The sequence below is a fragment of the Argiope bruennichi genome, chromosome 10 (assembly GCF_947563725.1).
Source record: "Argiope bruennichi chromosome 10, qqArgBrue1.1, whole genome shotgun sequence".
Classification (NCBI taxonomy): domain Eukaryota; kingdom Metazoa; phylum Arthropoda; class Arachnida; order Araneae; family Araneidae; genus Argiope; species Argiope bruennichi.
Genome location: NC_079160.1, coordinates 61,023,752 through 61,047,581, shown reverse-complemented (window position 1 = coordinate 61,047,581; position 23,830 = coordinate 61,023,752). Strand labels below are relative to the sequence as shown.

The window sequence follows — 23,830 nt, the reverse complement described above, 5'->3', positions numbered from 1 at the left end:
CAACTTAAAGAACGACAAAAGCGTGAGAATAAACATAGGTACTGAAGTCGTAAACATTCAGGTATATGATTGTACATTTTACTGTGTACATATGCATGTCGTTTCGAATACAACATTTTCTCAATATTTCGTCTTCTATTGTCATGTAAAATATCACGCTGTGTAATAAAGGTCATTCTCATTTCTTTCAAAATAAATGATTGCATATTAAAAATATGAAGGAACATATATCATACATATTCATGTCATACATGCTATATGCTGTCAAGTTTTATTTGTGTATTAAATAACATTTAGATTTATTATTTTTTGGAGAAATTCCCATATCTGTTATTTTGTTTTTCTCCCATTTGTATCTCAATTCGAAATGGTATCTAGTTCCCGAATTAAAATCATAGCAATTTGTAATTGTGAGCTTAACTCACTGATGTATGAGAATTTTGTATAAAAGAGTCTTTACTATGAGGAACCAAAGATGAAAATTTTGTTAGTTGTGAAATATGTAATAAAGTATTGCGTTTTGGCATAAAAAATTGTTAATCCTTTGTTTCTTTGTTCATTTTGGAATATACTATAAAGTTACACTCAAATGTAAAACACATTAAATTATTCTTAATTATTATTCTTTATATTATTCTTAAAAACAAAAGTGTTTGATTAATAAAGATATTAGCTCATATGATATAGCAGTCACGTGATTAATTTAACTGCGTATGTTATTCAAAATTTAAAATAATTTTATAAAAAAATCGTTTGGTCTTTTTTTTTCGGTTTTTCCTAAATACGCAGGATGTTCGCTCTATTTGTGGTCGAAAAACTAGTATCAAATCGTTAGAGAGTAGCAGTGGGAAAAATATTTTTATTGACGCAAAGATGTTTCAAATAGCTTCAAATAAAAAATGCACAATCGATTATTAAGATGTCCAAATTTTTATAAAGTACATTGGTGTTATCGGTTAGATTTAGTAAAATATTTTTGACCCATTAACATTTTAAATAAAAAGAAAAGCTCCACTCTTCTGCCCCAAAAAACTGACCAAATTATGAAAGTTTAGTTTTATTATTTTAAATCAATTAGTATACACTTAAAAAAAAGAATCTATTGTTTGAAGAGGCAGATCTTTCTTGAGGCAGCTATGGTCTATAATCGTCCATAACAATAACTTTTAATACATAATAATTCGATCAGAGGGGCAAATCAAAAATAATTTAGAACAACGTTTTGATTTTTTTCACTTAAAATGCATCAATATCTAAGTTAAATTTAATGTGTCTTTACTTAGTGTTAATTAATATTTTAATTGATTATTTCACTTCGTGCGTAAACACAAACTCTTGGCCAAGAGAAGTTTATTAGTTAAAAATTAATGAAAGCAATAGAAGTCCATTCCATCTCTCACATTTGACAGAAAATATTACACATGAATTTTAAAAATTAGAAATTGATGTAACAAGTGGTTTTTCTGTGCAGACTTTTTATTATTATATTTCCCACGTCTACAGAATAGTTTAAAAATGCTTACACAGAGGCATTGTTAAACATATGCATAAACCATAAACAATGCATACGAACAATCTGATAAAACAATTAAATAATTAAAATAAATTAGCTTCACTAATAAAGACCAAATAAGAATATGGCAGCTTTGGGAACTACAATTTGAAATATCTTAGATTTTAGAAATAGTGAGTGTTCTTTAGTGATTTTAGGGATAGTGAGTAAATACAGATTTAGATTAGTTAGTGTTCCATTTTATTTTTAATCAAATTCGCAATCTTCCATAATTGCAAAATAAGTTTTGCAGACGATAATTGTTTTACTGGCTATTGTTCTATTGTCAAAAGCAAATAATTCTCACACCTTTCATCATTTCCAGGAAAACTCAGTAAAAAAAAAGAAGTATTAAAATAAACTGCAATATAATCTAAAACTCGTTTCGAAACTTGCAGCAGTCGAACACTCCAGATTATTTTTGTTTGATAAAATAACAGTAAAAAAAGATTCCACCCGAAGTTTGTTCCGATACTTTTTTTTACTTCTCTTAATTTATGTTCTCTTAGTAACATCGCATCAAGCTTTCGGTTTTTTTCCCCTGAAATTTACACCTGCGTTAGAAAATAAAACAAAAGAAGCCAAATTACCAGACGATACATCATTCGCTGCACTTTGTACAGAAATACAGAATGGCCTTGAAGCAATGTGAGCCAATAGCTTGATGAATCTCAACAGCAATGAATTTGATTTGTTTATTTTGATATGTACGTAAGTCATTCTTCCGTTATCTTACGTTAGCAAATCAACTAATCCGCATTAGTGAGTGTTCTCTTGACAGCATGGCAAGAACCGACAAGAAGCAACAAGATGAATCCTCTAGAAAAAGGTAAAACTCTGCTTAATATAATTTTTAATGTAATAGATTTATGTAAAACAAGTCTAAAGAATTTGCTATTGAAAAGGCGCATAAGGGAGAAGAAGTTTCTGGGTACATGAGAAAGGAACTACTTGCTCTTGATAAAATTTCCCGAGTATGTTTTTAGAAGCAATTATGCGAGTTCCAGCTTGGCTTTTAACAGCTCTGAAGAAGAAAAAAATGACGTCATCAATGTGAAAAAATTTTTGTGTTTGAACCAATGATTGGATATTCGCTGGACCTATAATTAGATATTCGCAGGAAAATGACATCCTTTTTTTCCTCTGTGAGAACATTTTTAAAATGTCACTGTCTTTTTTTTTAAATGAGTATCACGATAATTCTTAAAAGATATGAACTAGCTTAAATTGTTAAGTTGTGTTATTGTCCTTTTTTTAACAAAAAGCTTGGACTATTTAGGGACAGACCTCGAGATTTTGAACCACTGTCAGATAACAAGTTATTTTGAGCCCTTTTTTTTATTCAAACTTCCACATCACGCCATCGGGAGGACATATGGCCCTCAAGGATTCAATGTGCACTAGATGCGGTTACATGGTGGTTCTTCAATAGAAACGATTTTCGGACCTAGGAATACTTCTGTCCCAAAGCCGAGACTTTACCATCTTGCTGTGAGGACGGTTAAATTCTCAAAAATATCATTTGTGAGGATTTGATTTTCTTGGTCAACTTGTACTATGCATTGAATATATGTTTTCGTAGAATATGCGTTTGTACGTGGAAAATGGTATGCATAATTGATATTATTATGCAATATCAGTTATGTATTCAAACAGTTCGCCAAATGGTACCCGTCCCTAGAACTGTACCCAGTTTGATGTCCGTCTAACATCTTACTGGTGGAATGCTCTAAAATTAATGATTTTAAATTCCGGAATACATCTTATGGAAAAGTGAAATGTTGTTGGAGCTTCTTGAGGTGAAAGAAGGAGAAGAGGGCGTTGTTCTCGGTCAATATCAATGTAATGAAATCATCATTCAATTTATACATAACAAGATTTCTATTACTATATGCTGTAAGACTGGTCATCTGAAACAAGCTACTGTATTACGCAAAGTAATATCGTACTGATTAGGGATGGGTAAGGCGCATATAAATATTTTTCTATCTATGCAATTCCGCAGAACGAAAATAAAAATTTGATATGTTTTCCATATAATAATTTTCATCCATTTTTTTTTCTCGAATAATGAAATATGAAGTTTTTGAATCAATTATTATGGCAGAACGCATTTTCTGCGTAGAAGATAAATTTTCCGACGAACAATTTTTGTTCCCTAAAAGTTGAATTCCCAACACTAAAAAAACCCGCCAATATTGATCTTAAATTTTTCTTAGGTTTTCCTAGTAAAAAGTATATAATAAATACATTAATAAATTGAAAATATATTGATGTATTAGTAACATATTTACAATTTAATAATGATTGCAATTTTAATTCACATTAACATAATAACTTATATTAATAATAATTTAATTAACAAAATGAATGTTCAATATTTTGAACTTTATTGATTATGTGCATTAATGAATTTAAGATTTTTCTGATTTATTGTTTTTTATTTATTTTTAGCCTAATTAAATTATCTTAGCTTTCCGCGATTCATTTAATAATATTTGAAACTTACTTATTTAAATTCTTTGTCTCGGATTAACAGCGATTTATTAAAATGCAAAAATCCGATTTTTCAACTTTGCAAATTTTCAACTTACTCTCCGTCCTCATACAATATGATATCTGTCTGTCTAATCTAGTGGCATGTTTCAGATAGCCAATCCAACAACTGTAAAAGCAATAAAAATATTTATTCGTATTTATATCATAGATATTTATATTTTTCATGACAATTCGATTGGATTAATGACTTGTTAGACTGTAAAAAAAGGTGTGTACTTTTTTATATTATTTTATTAGATCGGTAGACAGTTAAAGAATTTATGCTTTAAAGATAGTATGAATTGAATTTTTTTTCAGGGGGGGGGGATCACATTGGAAATGATAGTGTTCAATATTTATCGGTAATTCCCCTTTTCTTACTTTCCGAAATTTATAGATTTTTTTTTTCTAAATTTTTCAATTTTTTTTCACTCGTTTTTTAAAAACTTTATTTGGATAAACTTAAATTTTTTTTTTAAATCGCCAAAGAATTTTTTTTCGAATGATAACTTGCCAAATGTAGTAAATTTAGCCAGTTTCAGTTACAACAATAAAAAACGGAAATTAAAAGTTTCTTTAACAAAACTTAACTTTTTTTGGGTGGATCCTAGCACAGCCCACCTCTTGGCGTCTTTTTGTATTCCCGCCAAACGAGTGTCGATAACGTCGCTAATGTGGCAATCTAGACGGATTTATTTATTTATTTATATGTTATTTCATTTTTTATTATTTTTATTTTATTTTTTATTATATTTTTTTTATTTATTTATTTCAGTGGGTTATTTATAGGAAGATTATATATTGTAATGGTTCTCGTGGCACAACTTTGGGAAAATTTCTGCAGATGTTCCCCCCTTATCATGTTAACCATGGGCACGCGTATAATAATTTGCTCATGTTATCTTCTTGACTAGATAACTAGAGTAGTTATTTGCATTTTAACCGGTTTGGATTATGTTAGGAGAAATGTAAAAAACTAGGAAATGTTTGTAGATAGACCATCTATCTCAAAGGGGATGGAAATGGTGAGAGTTGAAATTTTCATTTCGCTATAACTTCCTTAATATTAAAAATAGAAAAATAAATAAATAAACCGAATCAGCGTTCTCATTAAGAGCAGTTTTCGTATTTAAAGTCTTTGATAGCTACAATGGCTCAGAAGTTAGAGGCTAAGCAGGGATTTTCAAGCCCTAATTTTGACATGCAGTCACTGATTACAGGTCTGATTAATCATTAGGGATTCACTTAAAATTTGTCAGGTTTTATTTCAAGTGTTAATAGACTGCTTCTTTAAATATGACTAAATACTTTTGGAAAGATTTAATTCTTGCTTTGCTACACAAAGAAAATCATAAAACTGACCATAATAATAATCAACTAATTTACTAATTGCATATGAGTTATCTTACAAAAGCAAAAATAGGTTGCTGCTCAAATTTTGAATTACATTTTGCAATGTTCATTACATAAAGAATAATTTTCTTTATGAACTTTTGAATATTTTGTGTAATAAATATGTCATTCTTTAAATGCATTCGTTAATCCGGATCTTTTTGTTAATTTGGCGGTCCTTTAAGAAGATGTCTGCCGCGTTGCTGAGAGTATACTATATTAAAAAAGACAACCATTACAGATTTTACCCAAGTAAGGGTACTTGTACTAAACGCATAAGAGCGATTTCTATCCAAATATATCATGCAAGTTTTATTGACCATGTTCGCTAACACATGCGGTTAATACATAAATACCAAGATATTATTTTTTAAAACTGAAGATTTAAAAAATTTGAACTGCAATTAATAGTAATAATTAAAATACTCAAAACCGCAACAGAGAAGATCTTAATTCAAACATTAATTAAGAAAAGCAGACGATTTTTTTCCTACAATATAATTGAAAATTCAAACTATAAATTCGTACTTTATATCATAAAAACGGTATTTACTGCATTTAACTGAAAAAAGAATGGCGGATGATAATTAAATTCTTCAATTATTTTTTAATGCAAAGATAAATTTTTAGTTTTTCCCAAATGATGCAAAGATTTTGATTTGCTTAAAAACTTCAAAGCTTTTCTGTAATATAAACTTTGTAACAAACTTATATTTGGTTATTATTTTTGTAATACGTTGCCTAAATATCCCTTATTTTGCAATAAATACCGAATTGCGCGATAACAATAAATTTATTATCTGTAGTTATTTCAAAGTTTAATATTTCATTGTTTTTGTCCAAGAATTGAAAGGTATCTGAAAACAGTAACTTAGATGAAGAGAACCTTTGCCTTCCAGGTTGCCGATATTTTTTTTTTTTTTTTTTTGCTATTTAAGATGGCGATTGTTTGGTCAACTTGACATGAGCCTTGCGATTTTGTAACGAATTTTGAACGATTCTATCTGGAAACATATACTACATTTAACTTAATCTTGAAGATTTATATTAGAAGTTTTGAGAATCATATTTCAGGTTATTTTATTTTTATTAAATTCCCTGAATTCATGAATTAAACGTTAAGGGTAGTTAAAATACATACAAAGAAGCCTTTTTTTAAATATTGCAATAAAGAGTCGTAGATGAAAAGTATAGCTAGGGGGAAAAAAGAAACACTGAGGAAATAAAAATAAACCTTTATGAAATGTAATATTTTTAGAGCAGACGATATACAAGTTTAATAACATAGCTTAAATAAAGATAAATTTTTAGGAAGAAAAATATTGAATAATTAAGGAGTTTTATTAACTTTGTATTATCAAATCGTCTGCAAAGCAATTTTATTGAGTTTATACGGCATTACGCATTATTCAAATGATTCTTTGCTGTTAAAGAATATTTTTACATAATAGAATTCTGAGTGAAAGATTTATCTACTTTATGTACGGGACTACCTACGAATTATAACAGAAGAGAGGCATTAAGTTGTACCATAAATGCTTTCCCAATAGGATAAATCGAATCACAAAAGCTTTCCTTTCCGCTTTTACTCCGCCTAGAAACTGTCATTTCCTAGCATTTCCTGTCAAGAAATCTGATGTGGGCCGCTCTGTATTCAGTATTTCATGTTTTACTCCATACACTTTTCATTTCCGACATCATATTACTATACAAAAATTGTTTCTTTTTATGTGTTTTACGTACCTCTAAGTTTAACTCTTAAATGCAGGGACACCTGTATCTATTATTACAAGGCACAATATATTGGTTCAAGAAATTAAATACGTTTTTACGAAGGCATGCATTAAAGGAACCGATTACGTGTTAAGAAAAGAAATGACGTCTAAGGAATATCTTTAGTTTGAACATGTTACATGATGAAGCAACAACTTTTCAATGTTTTGATGAAATTGATTGATAATTTGTTAAGTATAATTTTAAATGATGAAAAGCTGTTAGAATAAATAAAAAACGACCTTCAAGTGTTTAGTGTTTTTAGACATGAATTGGAAATATTGATGCTAGAGAATGGGTTGGTGTATTTAAACTAAAACCTGCGAGAATGGTCTCCTTTAAATTTTCTCGGATACTCTTTAATAAAGGTGTTGTCCTAGAGCATGCCATGCATAGCACTGCCGTACAAAAGTTACGAAATATTAATATTTGACGTGAATTTAGTATTTTTACTGAATCTATCGTGTTATCCTTGGCGAGTTATTTCGAGATCAATCCCTGGCGTGCAGTTAATAGTATCCGAAAATCGAATTTGTATTTTAAATGGGGTTTTCCATCTGATTGAAACAAAAATTGGACCCAAAACTACGTTATAGTCACAAAATCCCATACCAAATTTGATGTATTTAAATAATTTCGTTTTTGAGTTATCGTGGTTAAATGTTTCTAAAATACAGACTGATACACAATCAACCCTTGGTTGAATTGGCTTAAACTTTTATAGATATCAGCACTATAGATGTTAAATCTATGAACAGAATATCGTTCATCTAGCTCTCCGCGTTTTGTAGTTAACGCATTAACTTATATTCGAAGAGCCAGACAGACGGATTTCCCCCGTACGGATTTTGCTTAAAATTTGATAGAAATCTACAAATTCGATATTAAGACCACATACCAAATTTCATCCATCTATCTCAAAGCGTTTTCTGAGTTATCTTTATCACAGACAGACGGACATTTTCAAAAAAATGTGTTTTTCGAATTTGGGATTATCTAAAACGCAGAGATTTGTCAAAATCTCGTGTTCGAATTTTTTGATGGTTATTATACTTTTTCTATACCACGTCAAATAAATTACACATTTTTGACAAAAATAGTTAACTCTATTTTCTTTCATGGACTTATTTTTAAAATTTCATTTAATTATTTGGGTAATATTATGATAAAAAACATCTTTGATCTTCATCATTTTTTTCATATCTTTATAATTTTTCTAATGGATAGTCTGTGTACTGTGCGGACCTAAAATATTATTAATATTTTGTGAACAAAAAATTTTGATATCAAAAATTTCTATGAAATTTCATTGGTCAAGATTTTACGAAAAAAAAATTTATTAAATCTTCCATTCGTGATATCTTACCGAAATTCCTTACTTACCACGAACCTTTATCATCCTAGTTTTAATTTCTCTTTAATATCTGTTAATATGGACACTTTAACAGACATTTTAAGTTCTTATGGAGTTATGGAGGATAAAGTGAAAAGCTATTATCTTGATCAAACCGAAGTTTCATTATTAGCTGAGAAAGAAAATGTAAATATAGCAATTCCCAGAATTGTTTTCCTTCTTAAACAACTTAAATTCTGAGTAAAGTTAAGTAAATAAAATGCTGAGTAGTATATTAAAAGGATGTAGTGAGTAATTATTTTCAATATTCCATTCTTTTTTTTTTCTTTCTTTTTTTTGGTGAATGAAATTGTTTGAATATAGGAATATTACAGAATCATTAAAAATGTTGCTCAATACTCAAATATTTCATAGTTTTTCCCTAGATTATTCTCTTTTCTTCACTAATGAAATTGTTTTGAAATATGAATGTATGTATGAATTACTAGAAATGACGTCGAATTTTTACTTCATGATAGTTCTCAGAATTTTTGAAATGGTGTCAAAAATCATTACTGCGACTTGGAAATACGCTGCCATTAATTACCGTAATTTTTTGCAAAAAGACAATATTCTCTAACTTGCTATTGATTGCATTTTGAGATGCACAAACAAAAAAAATTAATGGTTAGTTTATTTTTTAAGGTATGCCTTTTTATGTGTATTTTCAGCAAAATTTGAAGTCTTGGCATCTATATATTAAAAATAATTGTGGGAAAACCAGAGGAAGCGGTCTCCTCACGATTTTCTAACATACTCTTTCTGATACACTTGTCATGTCAGAAAACGTCTTACTGACATTGGCGTTCAATAGTTAACGAAATATTAACTTTGAAGCGAATTTAGCATTTTTATTGAATCTATCTTGTGATGCTTGGCGAATAATTTGGCGATTAAATTGGATTAATCATTTTGAAGTTCAGTGAGTAATTATAAAATATATTGATTTTAAATCTTTAACTTTCTATTTCTGCGTTCGTTTTACTATTTTTTATAACTTACTTCCTTGATATTTTATTTTTTGATTAAATTTTCTGATACTTTACAAACTACATCATTTTCCACTCACATAGTAATCTGCATTTCAAATTCAAATTCGTTTGCGTGTTATCGAAATTTTAATTTCGACGTTCAGTTAATTAATTCGATATATAATTTTATTGCTATACTTGCTGAGCTACAACAAATTTTGAAATCTACAGCAAAATGAACTGATTTTTATTATTGAGGTCATCCATCGGTTCATGCAATCGCAGGAGAGTATAAAATAAAAAATAAAAAAAAAAAAATAAATAAAAAAAAAACGCGAGGAATCGGAGATAATGAACTTGTTTCTAAGAAGAGGGAAGTTGGGAGTTAATTTTGTTTGACTGTAGTAGGAATTCTGGTAACTTCTGCTGTTCTCGAATTCAGTAAGAGATCGTCTATGAGAGCTGTATCGTCGACAGCAAATTCTTTGACCTCCTGTTTGGTAGATTTATTTCACTTTTTTAAATTCTTTTAAAACCTTTACATGTAAGCTTTTAATTTTGAGAATTTTCTTTTAAATTTCCGATTTCATTATTTTACTTATTTTGAAGTTAAGGTTTATTTTTTATTATAAATGTTTTCAATCATATTTTTAAAATTATTTCGATTAACATTTAACTTTTCATGATTTTTACGTTTTTCCCTTTAGGAACAAATGTTATGAGTGAAATATTATGTTTCCTTTTTTGAATTTATTATAATGGCTAGAAAGAAATCTTAGAAATTATTTTTATTAAATTATTAAAATTATTAAATTAGTATTTTTTTTAAATTTTAATTTGAAAAATAGTACCTCTAAATAATTTATAGAATTATACGTAAAATAACGAAAAACAGACATTATTTAATCATAACTTCATGATAAACTGATTCGTTTTTCTACGAAATTTATTATGAAGCATTTTATTGCATTTTTTTATCATAATACTCTAAAATCTGGAAATAAGAAACAGTTATAAATTATATAGAAATAATCATGTAATTGGATACGAAAAAATTTTAACAGATTTTTTTTTTAACTCAGTGAAATTAAACATTGATCTCCTTGCAATAATTAATTTTGTTTTGAATTCAGTGAATAAAATTCAGTTATAGAAAAAAAAATGCATGAACTGTAGGATATTATGACACACAGAGACTGTTTTCTTACTTTTGGCCAATATTTCGATCCTAGATTTTTTTAAATTTGATATTTACCCACTTTTATTGCAAAAATATTGCGAATGGATTTATCTGAATTGATATCTTTTGATGATAGTATAAATAACAGTTCAATTCAGTTTTAAATAGTATTCAACCACAAAAGAAAGGGATTTTTTCTTAATATTATAAAATAAAATCAATTTTCTTTTTTACATCGTACTACAGCAAAGAATAAAGACATAAATTTATTTTTCTTAATCGAATAAAATTAGAATTTTTATTTGTTTCTTGATTATTATGGATGGAAAACAATATTCGCAAAAATAATTACTTTCAATTTACACATTTACTCATAAAAGACAATGTTATTCCTATGAATTATTTTCATTAACAAATCACAGCAGTGAATTGTCATAAAAAAGTTACTTAAAAATTGAATATCGCTCGGCAAATGTTAGATTTCAGATTTAAAATTATCTGATATTAAAAATCTCAACGAATAATAAAGGTGTGTGTGCGTGTGTATGTGTGAGTTTTTTGCGATAACTCACGAAATTACTACTGCACAAAATTGATTTTTACTCCATATAAAATTCGAAACTTGTCTTCTTAATAATACTAATTTAATTATCGAACAAATTTTTTATGAAGTTTAATATTTCTAAATTTTTTTTTTTTTTTTTTTTTTTGCATAACTGTTAACAATAGATTTCACTGTTGAACTGAAGTCCAATTCATTTGAAACTGATAAATCAATATACAAATTTCTTCAATTGTTGCAAGCTAAGGAATAATTAGTCTTTTTAAAATTTATTTATTCAATGAGAAATAAGAGAGTGAATTTACATTGTTTTTAAAGTTAAAAGATAGATTATTTTGAAAGTTACGATTTTAATTATGGGACTTGATTCCATTAAGATTGATTTATATACATGTACAGAACAGATACAAGACAATAAAAAGGATAAGTATAAAATGTTTTAAGATTTAACTGGTAATAACACGGTAATTAATCGGCACTTTTCTCTGGCGAACCATGTTTTGAATAATAAGAGCGTCATGCAAACGATTTTTTATAAAGCAGTAACCGTAATGATTTTATTTTTGAAGGGTTAGAAAATGAAGGTTTTTATTTTTACAACTGCATTAAAAACATATTTTTCCTCTCGTTTTATTACGTATTCTTGGAATTCCATATATATTTACTAAATTCATGCCTTCAATTTAAAAGGCATTGATCTCGTTCGTTTAAAAATTGTAATTTTTTGTTATTTAATTCATCATATTCTGCTTATAAAAGTAAGCGCTTTCAGTTTTCAATGGAATGAAAAAAAATTATTTTTTCTACGTTCATTTTTCCCAACTGAATAGCTCTGTGGATCATAAATTGTTATGAATGCATTTGCTTAGAAATATTATGCTGCTGCCATTGGTGATAATCTATAATAAGCTTGTTTAACTTCGAACTAGAGTGAATATTTACATCTGGTTCTAAGATTCTGAATTTATCTCTGTGAAGCCAACTGTGTAAACAAGGTTTCTTATCTGCAATCTCTAACGGTTTATTGCATGAAATAAGATACCACTTATACCTCCTTACTCATCATTTTGATCACCAAATCTTTATCGGGAAAGATGTTCTTTAATTGTGCTTATTTTGTTCAGACTTTTCATATCATAGATCGAAACATTTAAATATTCTTGTATGGATTTTTAACGCTTCAGTGACAGTAGCGTTTGTAAAACCGTTTAATTTTTCTCAAAATTAAATTTACTTTTTGTAAAAAAGAAAAATATATTTAAATTTGGTGAAGAAAAATTCAGAATTTCAATTTTTTCAATGCAAACCTGCTAATATATTTATATAAAAAAAAGAAATGAAAAATTAAATGGATATTTAGAGCTTCTAGTCTAAAATGTAGCAGGTTAATGTTTTAGGCTTGATTCGTGTCTCTTCGTTTTATTTTTAATTTCTTTAACTGTGATAACGAACACATAAAAAAATTTATTTATTATCATCGCGCTTTTTTTTAATATAATTCCAGTAATTAAAACAATAAAAAGCAATATAAAATAAACGCAAAACTAAAAAAAAATTGCTAGAAGCTATAGAAAAAATTGTACTAAAATAAATTTGGCTTCACAGCGTATACTTTGAATTTTAAAATAGTGTAAAAATAATTTTTGTCCATGATATGTCTGAAGATATTAAGTGTAAAATGTTAACTTTTTTATTAATTTTCAGTTTGAAATCTTGTTAAAATTATAAAAATGCTCTTTCTTTTTTATCACCTTTTACCCAAGAAATAACTAAGTACCAATTTTGGTTGCTAGATATTCAGTGATATGCGGAACATTTTGAACGATTTTTAGATTATCTATTACGCAATTTACAGATAGAATGCCAACTTATTGACAATATCATATTAATAAAAATACTAATTAATTTTTACATAAAAACATTTGTCCTTGAATATCTTAATGTTAATGTGCTCTGGGGCGCTATCCGCAAGAAAAACTGTCTCTTATTTATGTATAACATAACAAATTTATAATATTAAAAATCTTTTCAACATTATTTATAATATTAAACATAAAGAATGCTAAGCAGTATTTTAACATTATGATACATTTTCTTAAAAAAGATGGTAAAATTTACTAAGCAACGATTTATTAATCAGTTTTTTAAATACTTATTGTGGGACTTAATTGTTATTTTCTTAGCATTTTAATTGTAATTTTAAAATAATATATTCTTTTTTGATTTCTTCAAATTTTATTTGCATTCATGTGCTTTTGTTTCAAGAAAAAAGTTCTAAATATCATGTTTTCGTGTAGAATAGTTAGATCATAATGGTAAATTAGCGCATAACTTTTTAAAGAATAACGACAAAAAATAGCAGATATATTGCGGATTTCAATTAGGAAAGTAGAATAGTAGCCATTCTGTATTTGAGTAATGATTAACTACAAACTGTTTAACATTTGAAGCTTATATTAAAGACAATAAGCGTCGATTCTTTAAAGACTCTTCTAAAAATCACAAACGAAAATAAAGCCAGAAAAAAAATAGAACCTAGAAACTCGAAATCGGCCAAATTTCCCATATTTGGCCTTAAAAACCACCGATTAACTACAACAGTGTGTGTGAGTGTGTGTGTGTGTGTGTGTGTGTGTGTGTGTGTGTGTGTGTGTGTGTGTGTGTGTGTGTGTGTGTGTGTGCGTGCGTGCGTGCGTGCAAACTTTGCAATTTTATTTTTCTATTATGTAAAATGCACTTTAAAGAATGCTAGTTAAGATCGGTATTTTTTTCTTCTTGAGTTACTGAAGTAGTTATTTATGAAGAATGGCTTTTGAAATCAAAGCACAAGGCCACAGAGTTTATAGATAGAAACATGTTTTTACTTAACATCCATTTAAAATAAAATAATTTTCTCTGCAAAGAATTTCAGTAGAATCCTGACGAACAGTACCTAAATTAGTGAAGAACAAAATGAAATTCATTGCGATAACGCTAACAACTTCATTCGAAGAAATTCCTGCCTCTTTCAAATACTACAAGAAAGAATTATAAAAAATATATTTATAATATTACTCAATTTCCTTAAAAATTTACCAATCTTTGTAGTAAATTTATTTCATATCGCTCATTATTAATAAATATTTCAGTTGCCTCTTTTGTTTCGATATTTTATGTACTACAAGAGCACGCAAAAACAAAAACAAATTGAATTTTCAGTCAGTTCATTTCATTGGCCTGCTCTTCTAAAACCGCGGTGTCGTAATTTAGCTCCTCCACAACTTCGCTTGATAATTCCCCTCTTCGCTACGGTGTGGGTAGACCAAAATCATCGAGACATTTTCCAGGTACGGAAATCATTTTATCCCCAATCAATACCAAATTTCCATTAATGATTAGGTCATTGTGAGTGCCATAAAGCCTATGTACAATATCTTCTGATAAAGCGTCCTTGTATTTATCCCACAGCTGGAGGGGGTTTAATTGTCCGCAAGTGCTCACTAAAACTGCAACTTCTAGTTACTTTCATAGTCCGAGCTTTATTACTCCTCTTCGAAAGATTAGATTTGCGTTTTAATGGCCATTTCGAAAAATTATAAAATAAAAAAATTAAAACTTATCTAAAAAACGATCTACTTAAAACTATAAGCATATACGAAAAATATATAACTAATATAAATACAATTTAATTACAAAAGCACGACTAAACTAAAAATAATTTATTTACATTATGTGCCTGAAATAAAACAAAACAGCAAATAAGGCCGTATTTCTTTAAAATCAAGTCAAGTCTATTTTATTTATCGATCAAGATTGAGATAGCTACAACAGTATAATACACATAATTTTTTAAACTTTTAATTAAAATGAAAATACAGTTGTCAACAATAAGAAAACACTGCACATGCGTGCTTTTTCTACACCAGTTTGGGCAACGCAATGCAGATTAGAAATTTTTAATTTCCTTTATTCTGTTTTATTTTAATTTAAAAGTACTTCAGAATAAATCAGAAATATCGATTAATTTACAATGTTTAATTTTAAATGCATCAAACACTAAGAAAATAAACAAAATCATTTGAAATAATCGGTCGAAAACATGTTAAGCCTAGCCCCGTTAGCGTGGGGGGGGGAACAACTGGAGCCTTACTCATTTGGCGATGGGGAAATGAAGATTTTTGGTGCGAAAGTTAGTTTTTAATTAATAAAAAATTAACCACACAATTAGCCGAAATAAATAGTAGCCTATGTCCTATTCCAGACTTTAATCTATCTCTGTGCTAAATTTCATCTAATTCCGTTCAGCCATTCTGGCGTGATTGACTAACAAACATCCATCTAAACTTTCACATTTATAATAGTAGTATAGTTTTCATCGAGGACATATTCTAAGACCGATTAATGGTTGGAATGGTGGAAAGTGTTTTAGTTTTCCCTAGATCGTCGGTTTTTAACCTTTTTACTTTCTCGTATATTAAGTATAGAGAAAATATTCTAATCATCAAAAAATTCGAACTCGAGATTTTGACGAGTCTCCACGTTTTAAATCTCCGCGAGTCCGAAAAACACAAAGAAAGCTACATAGATAAAATTCGGTATCCAGAGTACACATCTATAGTGTTGACACCTATTAAATTTTGAATCAAATCCAACCAAGGGTTGACCGTCTGTTGGTCTTCAGAAACATGTAAATGTGATAACTCAAGGATACAATCGTTTAAATATTTCAAAATTGGGATGAGATTTTGTGACTAGTGTAGTGTAGTAGTAGTAGTGTAAGTGTAGGTGTGGTGAAAAGCTTATAAGCCAGATAACAGCTACGAAACACGTGCAATTGCTTTTGTCTTGTGGTCTTGTTACTCGGCTACGAAGGTCCCAGGTTCCATCCTCGCACATACCAATCCGCTACATTGATGACCTCGGACGATGAACCTTCAACCTCCATACAACTGTTGTGGCGCCATCTACCCACAACCAAAGTCGTCAGACTCACTTGACGCAACAGCAACCACTCACCCACATACGCTCGCCATAACGCTTGGCGCTGCTCAAATGGGTACAGGCGTATTAGACTCAACAGCTGCATACATCACCACTCAACAGCCATATTGTTCGTCTCACCTCCTACTCACTGGTGGGAGAGTACTGTGGTGAAAAGCTTATGAGCCAGATAACAGCTACGGGACACGAGTATTACTTTTGTCTTGTGGTCTTGTTACTCGGCTGCGAACCACAAGGTACCAAGTTCTATCCTCGCTCATAACAATTCGCTACAGTAGGTGTAGTTTTGTGTAAGTGTAGTTCTGTGTCATGTTTTTGTTTTAATCAGTTGAGAAAAACGTGTCTAAAGCACAAATTCGATTTTCGGTTACTATTAACGGCATGCCAAGGATTAATCTCCAATAACCCGCCAAGGATGCCACGATAAATTCAGTAAAAATGCTAACTTCATGCCAAAGGGTAATATTATGTAGTTATTGTACGTCATTTCTATACAAGGCGTTCATCACCTGTATTAGAGTGTATGTGAAAAAGATTTGGGGAGATTAATCCCACTGGTTTAATCCCGTACCCCTAGATTCATCTTCTAATTTTTGAGTGCTTTTTACTTTTATATACCCTTACCCCAACCAACAATATTTCTATGCAGAAAAGTTTTTATTTATAGCATGAAATGTTTAAGTTGCCTTAAGAAATTAATATCTCCAGTTAATTTAATAAAATTTGTAAAAATAATTCTTGACTTTATATAACATTTCATTTTTATGATTCTATTTTTTTTTTTTTTTTTCATTTCCAAAACAAATGAAAACGGCATTGAAGTAATATCTCGTTAGTTTATGGGGAAAGCTAGATACTACTCAGTGTAATAATTCATAATTCATGCTTCCTATTTATCTGTTCGATTTAAATAGAAACTTCCAAATAAGAATCATTGAGAAGGATTCGGGATTTTTTTTTTTTTTTTTGAATAAGCCTGAAAGAAAAAGAACAAAAAAGTGTAGAAAGGTGGCGCCTAATAAAGATACAGCTTTTTAGAACACCTACTATATTACTCATGCAATAAGATTAATTGTCGATGACTCTGGTAACTACCCACTATCAATCACCGTCTTAACAAACATAATTCGTTCCAAAATCTTACTCGTAAGGCAAAAAACATCTATTCTACCGAAACAATTTTTTTACAAGAATCCATGTAAAGAGGGATATTGTGCGTAGTATTCAAAAAAAAAAAAAACAGCAGGGGGGTTTCTCCGAAACTTTCTCGCATCATCTCTTACAAACTTGTCAAGCCAGAGAACGTCTTACATGGCAATAGTTTACTGTAGTTACTAAATACTAACTTTTGGCGTGAATTTAGTATTTTTAATGTTCTTATCTTGTCATCCTTGGCGAGTTATTTGGCGATTAATCCCTGGTATGCGGTTAATAATATCAGGAAATTGATTTCAGATGCGTTTAACCAATTGAGACAAAAATTTAACACAGAACTACAATTGCAGTCACACAATCCCATGCCAAATATGAAATGTATAAGTCATTACATTTTTCAATTGTTTCCTTTTAATATTTCTAAAAGTGCAGACCGACAGACGGTCAACCCTTAGATAGATCTAGCACAAAATTTGACAGGTGCCTACATTATTGATGTTAAATTTATATACCGAAGTTTATCTATCTAGCACTCTTTATTCTTTAATTATCGCGTTAACTTATATTCGAACTGATGGATTTCCTTTGAACAGATTGTACTCAAAATTAGATAGAAATTTTCAAATTTGGTGTAGAGAGTGTGTACTAAATTTCATCCGTTTAGCTCAAAGCGTGTTTTAGTTATCTTTGTGACAGACAGACATTTTCCAAATATGTGCTGTTCGAACTAAGAGTGGTGTAAAACTTGGAAATTCTTCAAAATATCGAGTTCAAATTTTTTTGACAATTACTATACGCTCTCTTATACTACATATGCGAGAAAATAAAGAATCATTGCCACATTTCAAATTTACCTGAGCAAAACATTATTTGAGTCGTATCTATTACTTTGTCTATAAACACTTTAAATTATAAACGCATCGAGATAGCGCGATGAGATGTGTTAAATTATCGTTGCGTTTCTTGATTGAACAATAATTTATTCGATAGTGAAGATTGTGTTCTGGAGTGAAATGACTTGAAGACACATGTTGTCTTTTCTGGGGTTTATTGGTAACAATAACAACAAAAGGCACATGAATACGCCTTAGTGTAGAAAGCCTAGAGAACTACACATAAAACTCTCTCGGAAAGAGCCGGGATCCGAGAGTCGAGATATCACTCCCTCTAGTACAGGAGTCCAGTTCGCTTCTGCTAGAAAAAAAAAATATACTAAACAACAACAGGGAGACCACGTGACACATGATTGGCAGCTAGTTCCGCCCAGGGATATCACGTGGTTAACTGAATTCTCAACAAGATGTGCTATGTCGTCGTACCATCGAAATTGAAGACTTCTGCCTTATTTTGTACGAAACTCATCTACGAAATGTCCATCCAATTTTGCGAACAAGTTGTCTCAAGAACGCTAAGAGAGAGAAGAATTAAGAGTCAACATATAATTTGGCATCAACATTGTAAATTTGCAATAAAGAATGTATGTGTGTGTGTGTGTGTGTGTGTGTGATGGAAGCATATTTCCCACAACAACTTCTAAAAATAGTACGGTACAAAATTGAATTTTACATCTTAAAATTCAAAAAATTATCTTTTCAATTGTATTAATTTTTTACCGTATAATTTTTTTCTGTAATTAATCAAATTTTTAAAGAATTATATATGTTACCTAAATACAACAAGAATACAGATACATAAAAATTCTGAATGAATATTAAACGTATCTCGAACAGTAATAAAAATATAAGAATTCTGGAAGAAGGTCCTGGAACATATTGACAAAATTCCCTATTAAAGTTACAGATATTTTTTCGATATTGTTTTACAATCCGAATTTCTATGGCTATTTTTTTAAAAAATGATAAAACGTGTAAAATAATGAAATTGAACTTCTGTCTTTAACACAAATTATCATTCTCAAAATAGATATCAGGAAAGCAAGCGATATATTTACTTAATTCTGAGAAGAACCTGTGAAAAATTTATAATTAAAATACTATTAACATGAAGAAAAATGCTAAATCTTACATTGGTTCAGATTAGAAATTAGGTTACATTATTAAAAAGTTATACTTGACACAGTATATGTATTTTTATACTGATTTTAAGGAAGCTGATAGAAAATAAAATAAAAGTATATTATTATAAACAAAACGGCGTATATCGTCTATAATAGAATTATATATCTATTAAAATTTTAAGCTGATAACTATTTTGCTGAAGAAACTATTAAAACCAAGTTACGTAAAATGCTGGATTGAAAATTTTAGCCATCATTAATCCTGGTTAACAGCTAATCATCAAAGGCGGCTAGTTTGAAATAAAACTATGGAACGAAAAAAAAAAAAAAAACTTTTTTAAATATTTTGTTTATCACTTCTCTTATTTGAATAACACTGATGCCATCTAGATTTTGAAAATGAATTTTTAATAGCTTTGGAGATTTGCATGTTTCTCTCTATTTTAAATCCCTTTTGTCGTTTTCTTTTGTTATCAGGTTCAATACATATTGTTTATTCTATTATTTTTTGCTTGAAAAAAAATTTAGTGTATTATTTTAAATTTTTAAATTTTTTTTTAATTATATATTTTCTAGTTCGCACTTCTATGCGTTTGTTCATAAATATTGTGCAATAATTACTTCAAATTCATTTTTGTGTTGATTATTAAGCTAATACCGTCAGTCTTTTTTTTTAATAATAATTTTATTCTTAGCTCATGCATTAAAACTTCCGGTTTTTGGGCGAGTTCGCAAATTGTACAGACTAAGTCTATGACAAAGGATACCGACGTGCTCTGATTGGTTTAAGCCTTGGCATCTTTTTGCCGATGTTTTGGACTCATTATAGTGTAGTTTTCGCTTATTTGGCTCAATCCTTGTTCCTTTCATTAGTTTTATGGAAGATACGAGTGAAAAAACGATATAATTTTTATTAATATAATTGTTTTCTCTAAATATTACTAGTAATACTACTAATACTAATTAATAATAATAAATATTACTAATAATACTAGTAATACAATTAACTAATGTTGTTTATGCACAGAAGTATAAAAACTGAGTGAAAGTAATTACTCAACATATGATGCAGCAATTAAATAATTCTTATTTTTCTATGATTTTCGTGCCTTTATTAGATAATTTATGCAGTCATTGAAACTTGTTGCTTTACGTCTGTTACTTTCCCATCAACTACATATGGGAAGATGATTACTTAATGCCCAAAACGTATAAATATGTAAGCTTTAGCGGAATATGTGATTTCGTGGCTAATTTTTTTTAGTTATATCAAAATAATATTAAGGAGAAACACACAAAAAAAATATTTTTCTAATAAATTGTAATTTTCATATTTCCTGAATTTAGGTTTCAGGATTTGATCTTTTCTGCTGTATATGTGTTCCAGATTAATATTACATGTAAACCGTAAAAATTAGGGGGAGGGGATAAATTCACAAATTTTATTTATTTTTATAAAAATACACTTTGGTATGGCATCTTTTTGGAAAAACATTGCCAAAAAGATGCAAGGCTTAAACCAATCAGAGCACGTCGGTATCCTTTGTCATAGACAGTCTGTACAATTTGCGAACTCGCGGTTTTTTGTTGTTTCGTTCCCAGTACAAAAATCCCCATCTTTCTTTCTTCCTTTTCTTTTTTGTTGTTGTTATTGTACATCTATTTTTTTTTTTTTTTCTTTGTGGGGGAGAAGGTTTATTGCTTACCACTAAGAAATTAGATATCTCCATCTCTGTATATTTAGAAGGAAAATTCGCCGTAGCCGACTAGTAATTACTCCATGATTCTGTTGTTGCACATCTTTTGATTTTACATTTCCCATGATTAAAATGTTCCTTGAAGGACATTCCGAATTATTTTTTGGAACAGACGTTGAAAATTTTGCAATAGATTAAAAAAAACTCTGTACTAAATAAAATTGTCTTTAAAATTTAGAAAATAATGAAAAAAATTAAAAACAATGTGCATTGTGATTTTCAGACATTAGACTGCTAATAATTGCAAATAACTGAGTAAAACCTTGGGACACGGAAGAAAGCAAATATTGCCAATGCATTAGAGTGGCCTTGTTCCTTTATTATCTGAAAAATATTTGAAATCAAGAAATGTTGTAAGGCTTTTTATGGTTATTCAATTCTTAATATTTCTCCCGTTTGTTTTCTATAGGAACCATAGAGACTTGGAATAGGAACTTTTGACTTTTGTATAGGAACCATAGAGACTATCTGTAGAGACTTGGGTGATAAATTAATCGAGGATCAAAATGTTTGGTTTTGGGAGGGAAAAAATCAACATTTTATTATAAAAATTTTAATAAAATAAAGAATTAAATGGCAAAGTTATTTTAGTTTATCATCTTATTTAGCCATTTCGTAATTAGTTCAGTTTTTATACTCAGTTAAATTATTGTCTCGTATGCCACACATTATCATTTGTTCTATTTTTTATTTATGAAGTGATAATTAAACGTATATTTCTATTATACGTTTCAATATTTCTCTTATACGTCTCGGTAATCTTGTAGTCTTTTTATTTGTAAACTGGATTGCCATATTGGTCTTTTTATTAAAAAAACGGTTGTTTTTTTGAATAAATACAATAATATCGGTTTCAATTTTTTTTAAAAAATAGTTCATTCATATTTTTTAAAGTAACGATTTCAATAAAAAAAATCATTTTGATAAATAATTTAAAAAATAATTAGTACGCTAAAAAGTTGAAATTATTTTTTTATTGAAAATCTAGAAGTCGAAAATAAAACGTAAAAGTGTGAATCGCATACAGAAGCACTTTTAGTGAATTGGAATTTTAAATCATTCTTATGCTAACATTTAATGAATGTTCAAGGGCTTTCTTTTTTTTTAAATATTCTTTGTATATTAATTTCCTTTTCGAATTAGTGATCAATCTTTTTTTTTTTTTTTGAACCCTTGATTGTCGTTTAAAAAAATCATCTTTTTAGTGTAACAATAAAGATACGAATTCATTTTTTTTTTATGTTTTTCTACATCTTAGTTTTACAGGATGCGTAGCATCATGAAAAGTGCTTAAATTTGAAAACCACTTTTAAGCACCTTAAAAGTGCTTAATTTTGAGAAATGATCCTTAAAAGGTGTTTTATTTCGAGAAAATGTCCTTCAAACTGCTTAATTTTCCCGAGAAGTGCGAAGAATGCTTTTTGTTTTGTTTTGTTTCTCCACATATTGAATATGAATATAATAATTTGTAAACATGGTAGTAAAGGTTTGTTTACCAGATGTATCAAGAAACAAAACCAACAAAAGGGAAAAAATTCTGAAAAGGAATCCTGGGATTCGAAAACATATTAAAATAACGAATGCTTCGTGATCTTTTTTCTGTTCGCTCTTTCTTAAAACAATGTGCATCCCGTTTATTGAAATACTAGAATAGTTATCCAAAAGGAGCAATACGAAAGACGTATTGTACTAGTTGCGATTCGAAAAATGTTCGAATTTCAATTTTTAATGTTTTGGATGTTAAAGAATTTATTTATGTCTGGTAAGTTTATATTTAACCTTTTAGAAGTTCATAAAGAATATGTTATACGCTGATTGGTCTGATCAACGGAAAATAATAATACAGCATAATGAATTTTTTGTACCAAAGAGATGTATCAAACATAGGAGAAGTTGCTTTAAAAACTCTTACAATCAAACCTCTTTATGATACGTTACACATTCGGTTGTCATCCTTATTAATATGTCGTTTGGTCAATCTCTTAAACAACTTATTAAAAGGATTTTATTGTACGATATCGAATTGTAATTTATTCTGTATGTAAATTACTTTAGACAATCGCATAAAATCTTGTACGGTGAGATTTTAACTTGAAGCTATAAATTTTCAGTGATCGCGATTTCTTTCTTTGTGTTTTTTAATTGACCCTACCCATTTGAAAATTATTATTTTTTGGACCCGCTGATAGATCTTTTATTTACAATTTTTTTAAAAAGTTTTTCAAAACTTTTATTTTTTAGGGTTTAGATTCTATCATTTTTTTAACGATTTTTTTATAAGTTTCCCTGAAATCTCTCTTTACATATAAAGGTTTGTTCTGATTAACAGAGCAACCGAGTTGGAAGCATGGAATTTGGGAAGTTGTTTTTTGGGGTATTAGAGGCCCATTCAGAATGGATTTTTCAAAATCTTAATTTGAAGTTTAATTTCAAAAAATAAAAACAGAATTTTAATGTGTTTTCATTGTAACATCAAAGCATATTATCGCACAAAAATTTTTTTTAACACCGTTATAAAGGTTTTAAAAAAATTAGCTCTTCAATGATAAAAAAAAAAAAA

General features: G+C 28.9%; 1 protein-coding gene across 2 annotated transcripts in view; it reads left to right on the top strand.

Annotated features, from left to right (window-relative positions):
* Nucleotides 1-2,132: 2,132 nt before the first annotated feature.
* LOC129989189 (condensin-2 complex subunit H2-like) overlaps nt 2,133-23,830 on the top strand; it is a 66,725-nt gene continuing 45,027 nt past the window's right edge. Inside the window, exon 1 of one of the 2 annotated variants that reach the window (XM_056097564.1) lies at nt 2,133-2,381. In XM_056097564.1, the coding sequence (XP_055953539.1) occupies nt 2,335-2,381 (47 nt within the window). In that variant the 5' untranslated portion in view covers nt 2,133-2,334. Of the gene's footprint in view, nt 2,382-10,007; nt 10,120-23,830 lie in introns of those variants that run through there. The other variant, XM_056097569.1, reaches the window with a different exon arrangement.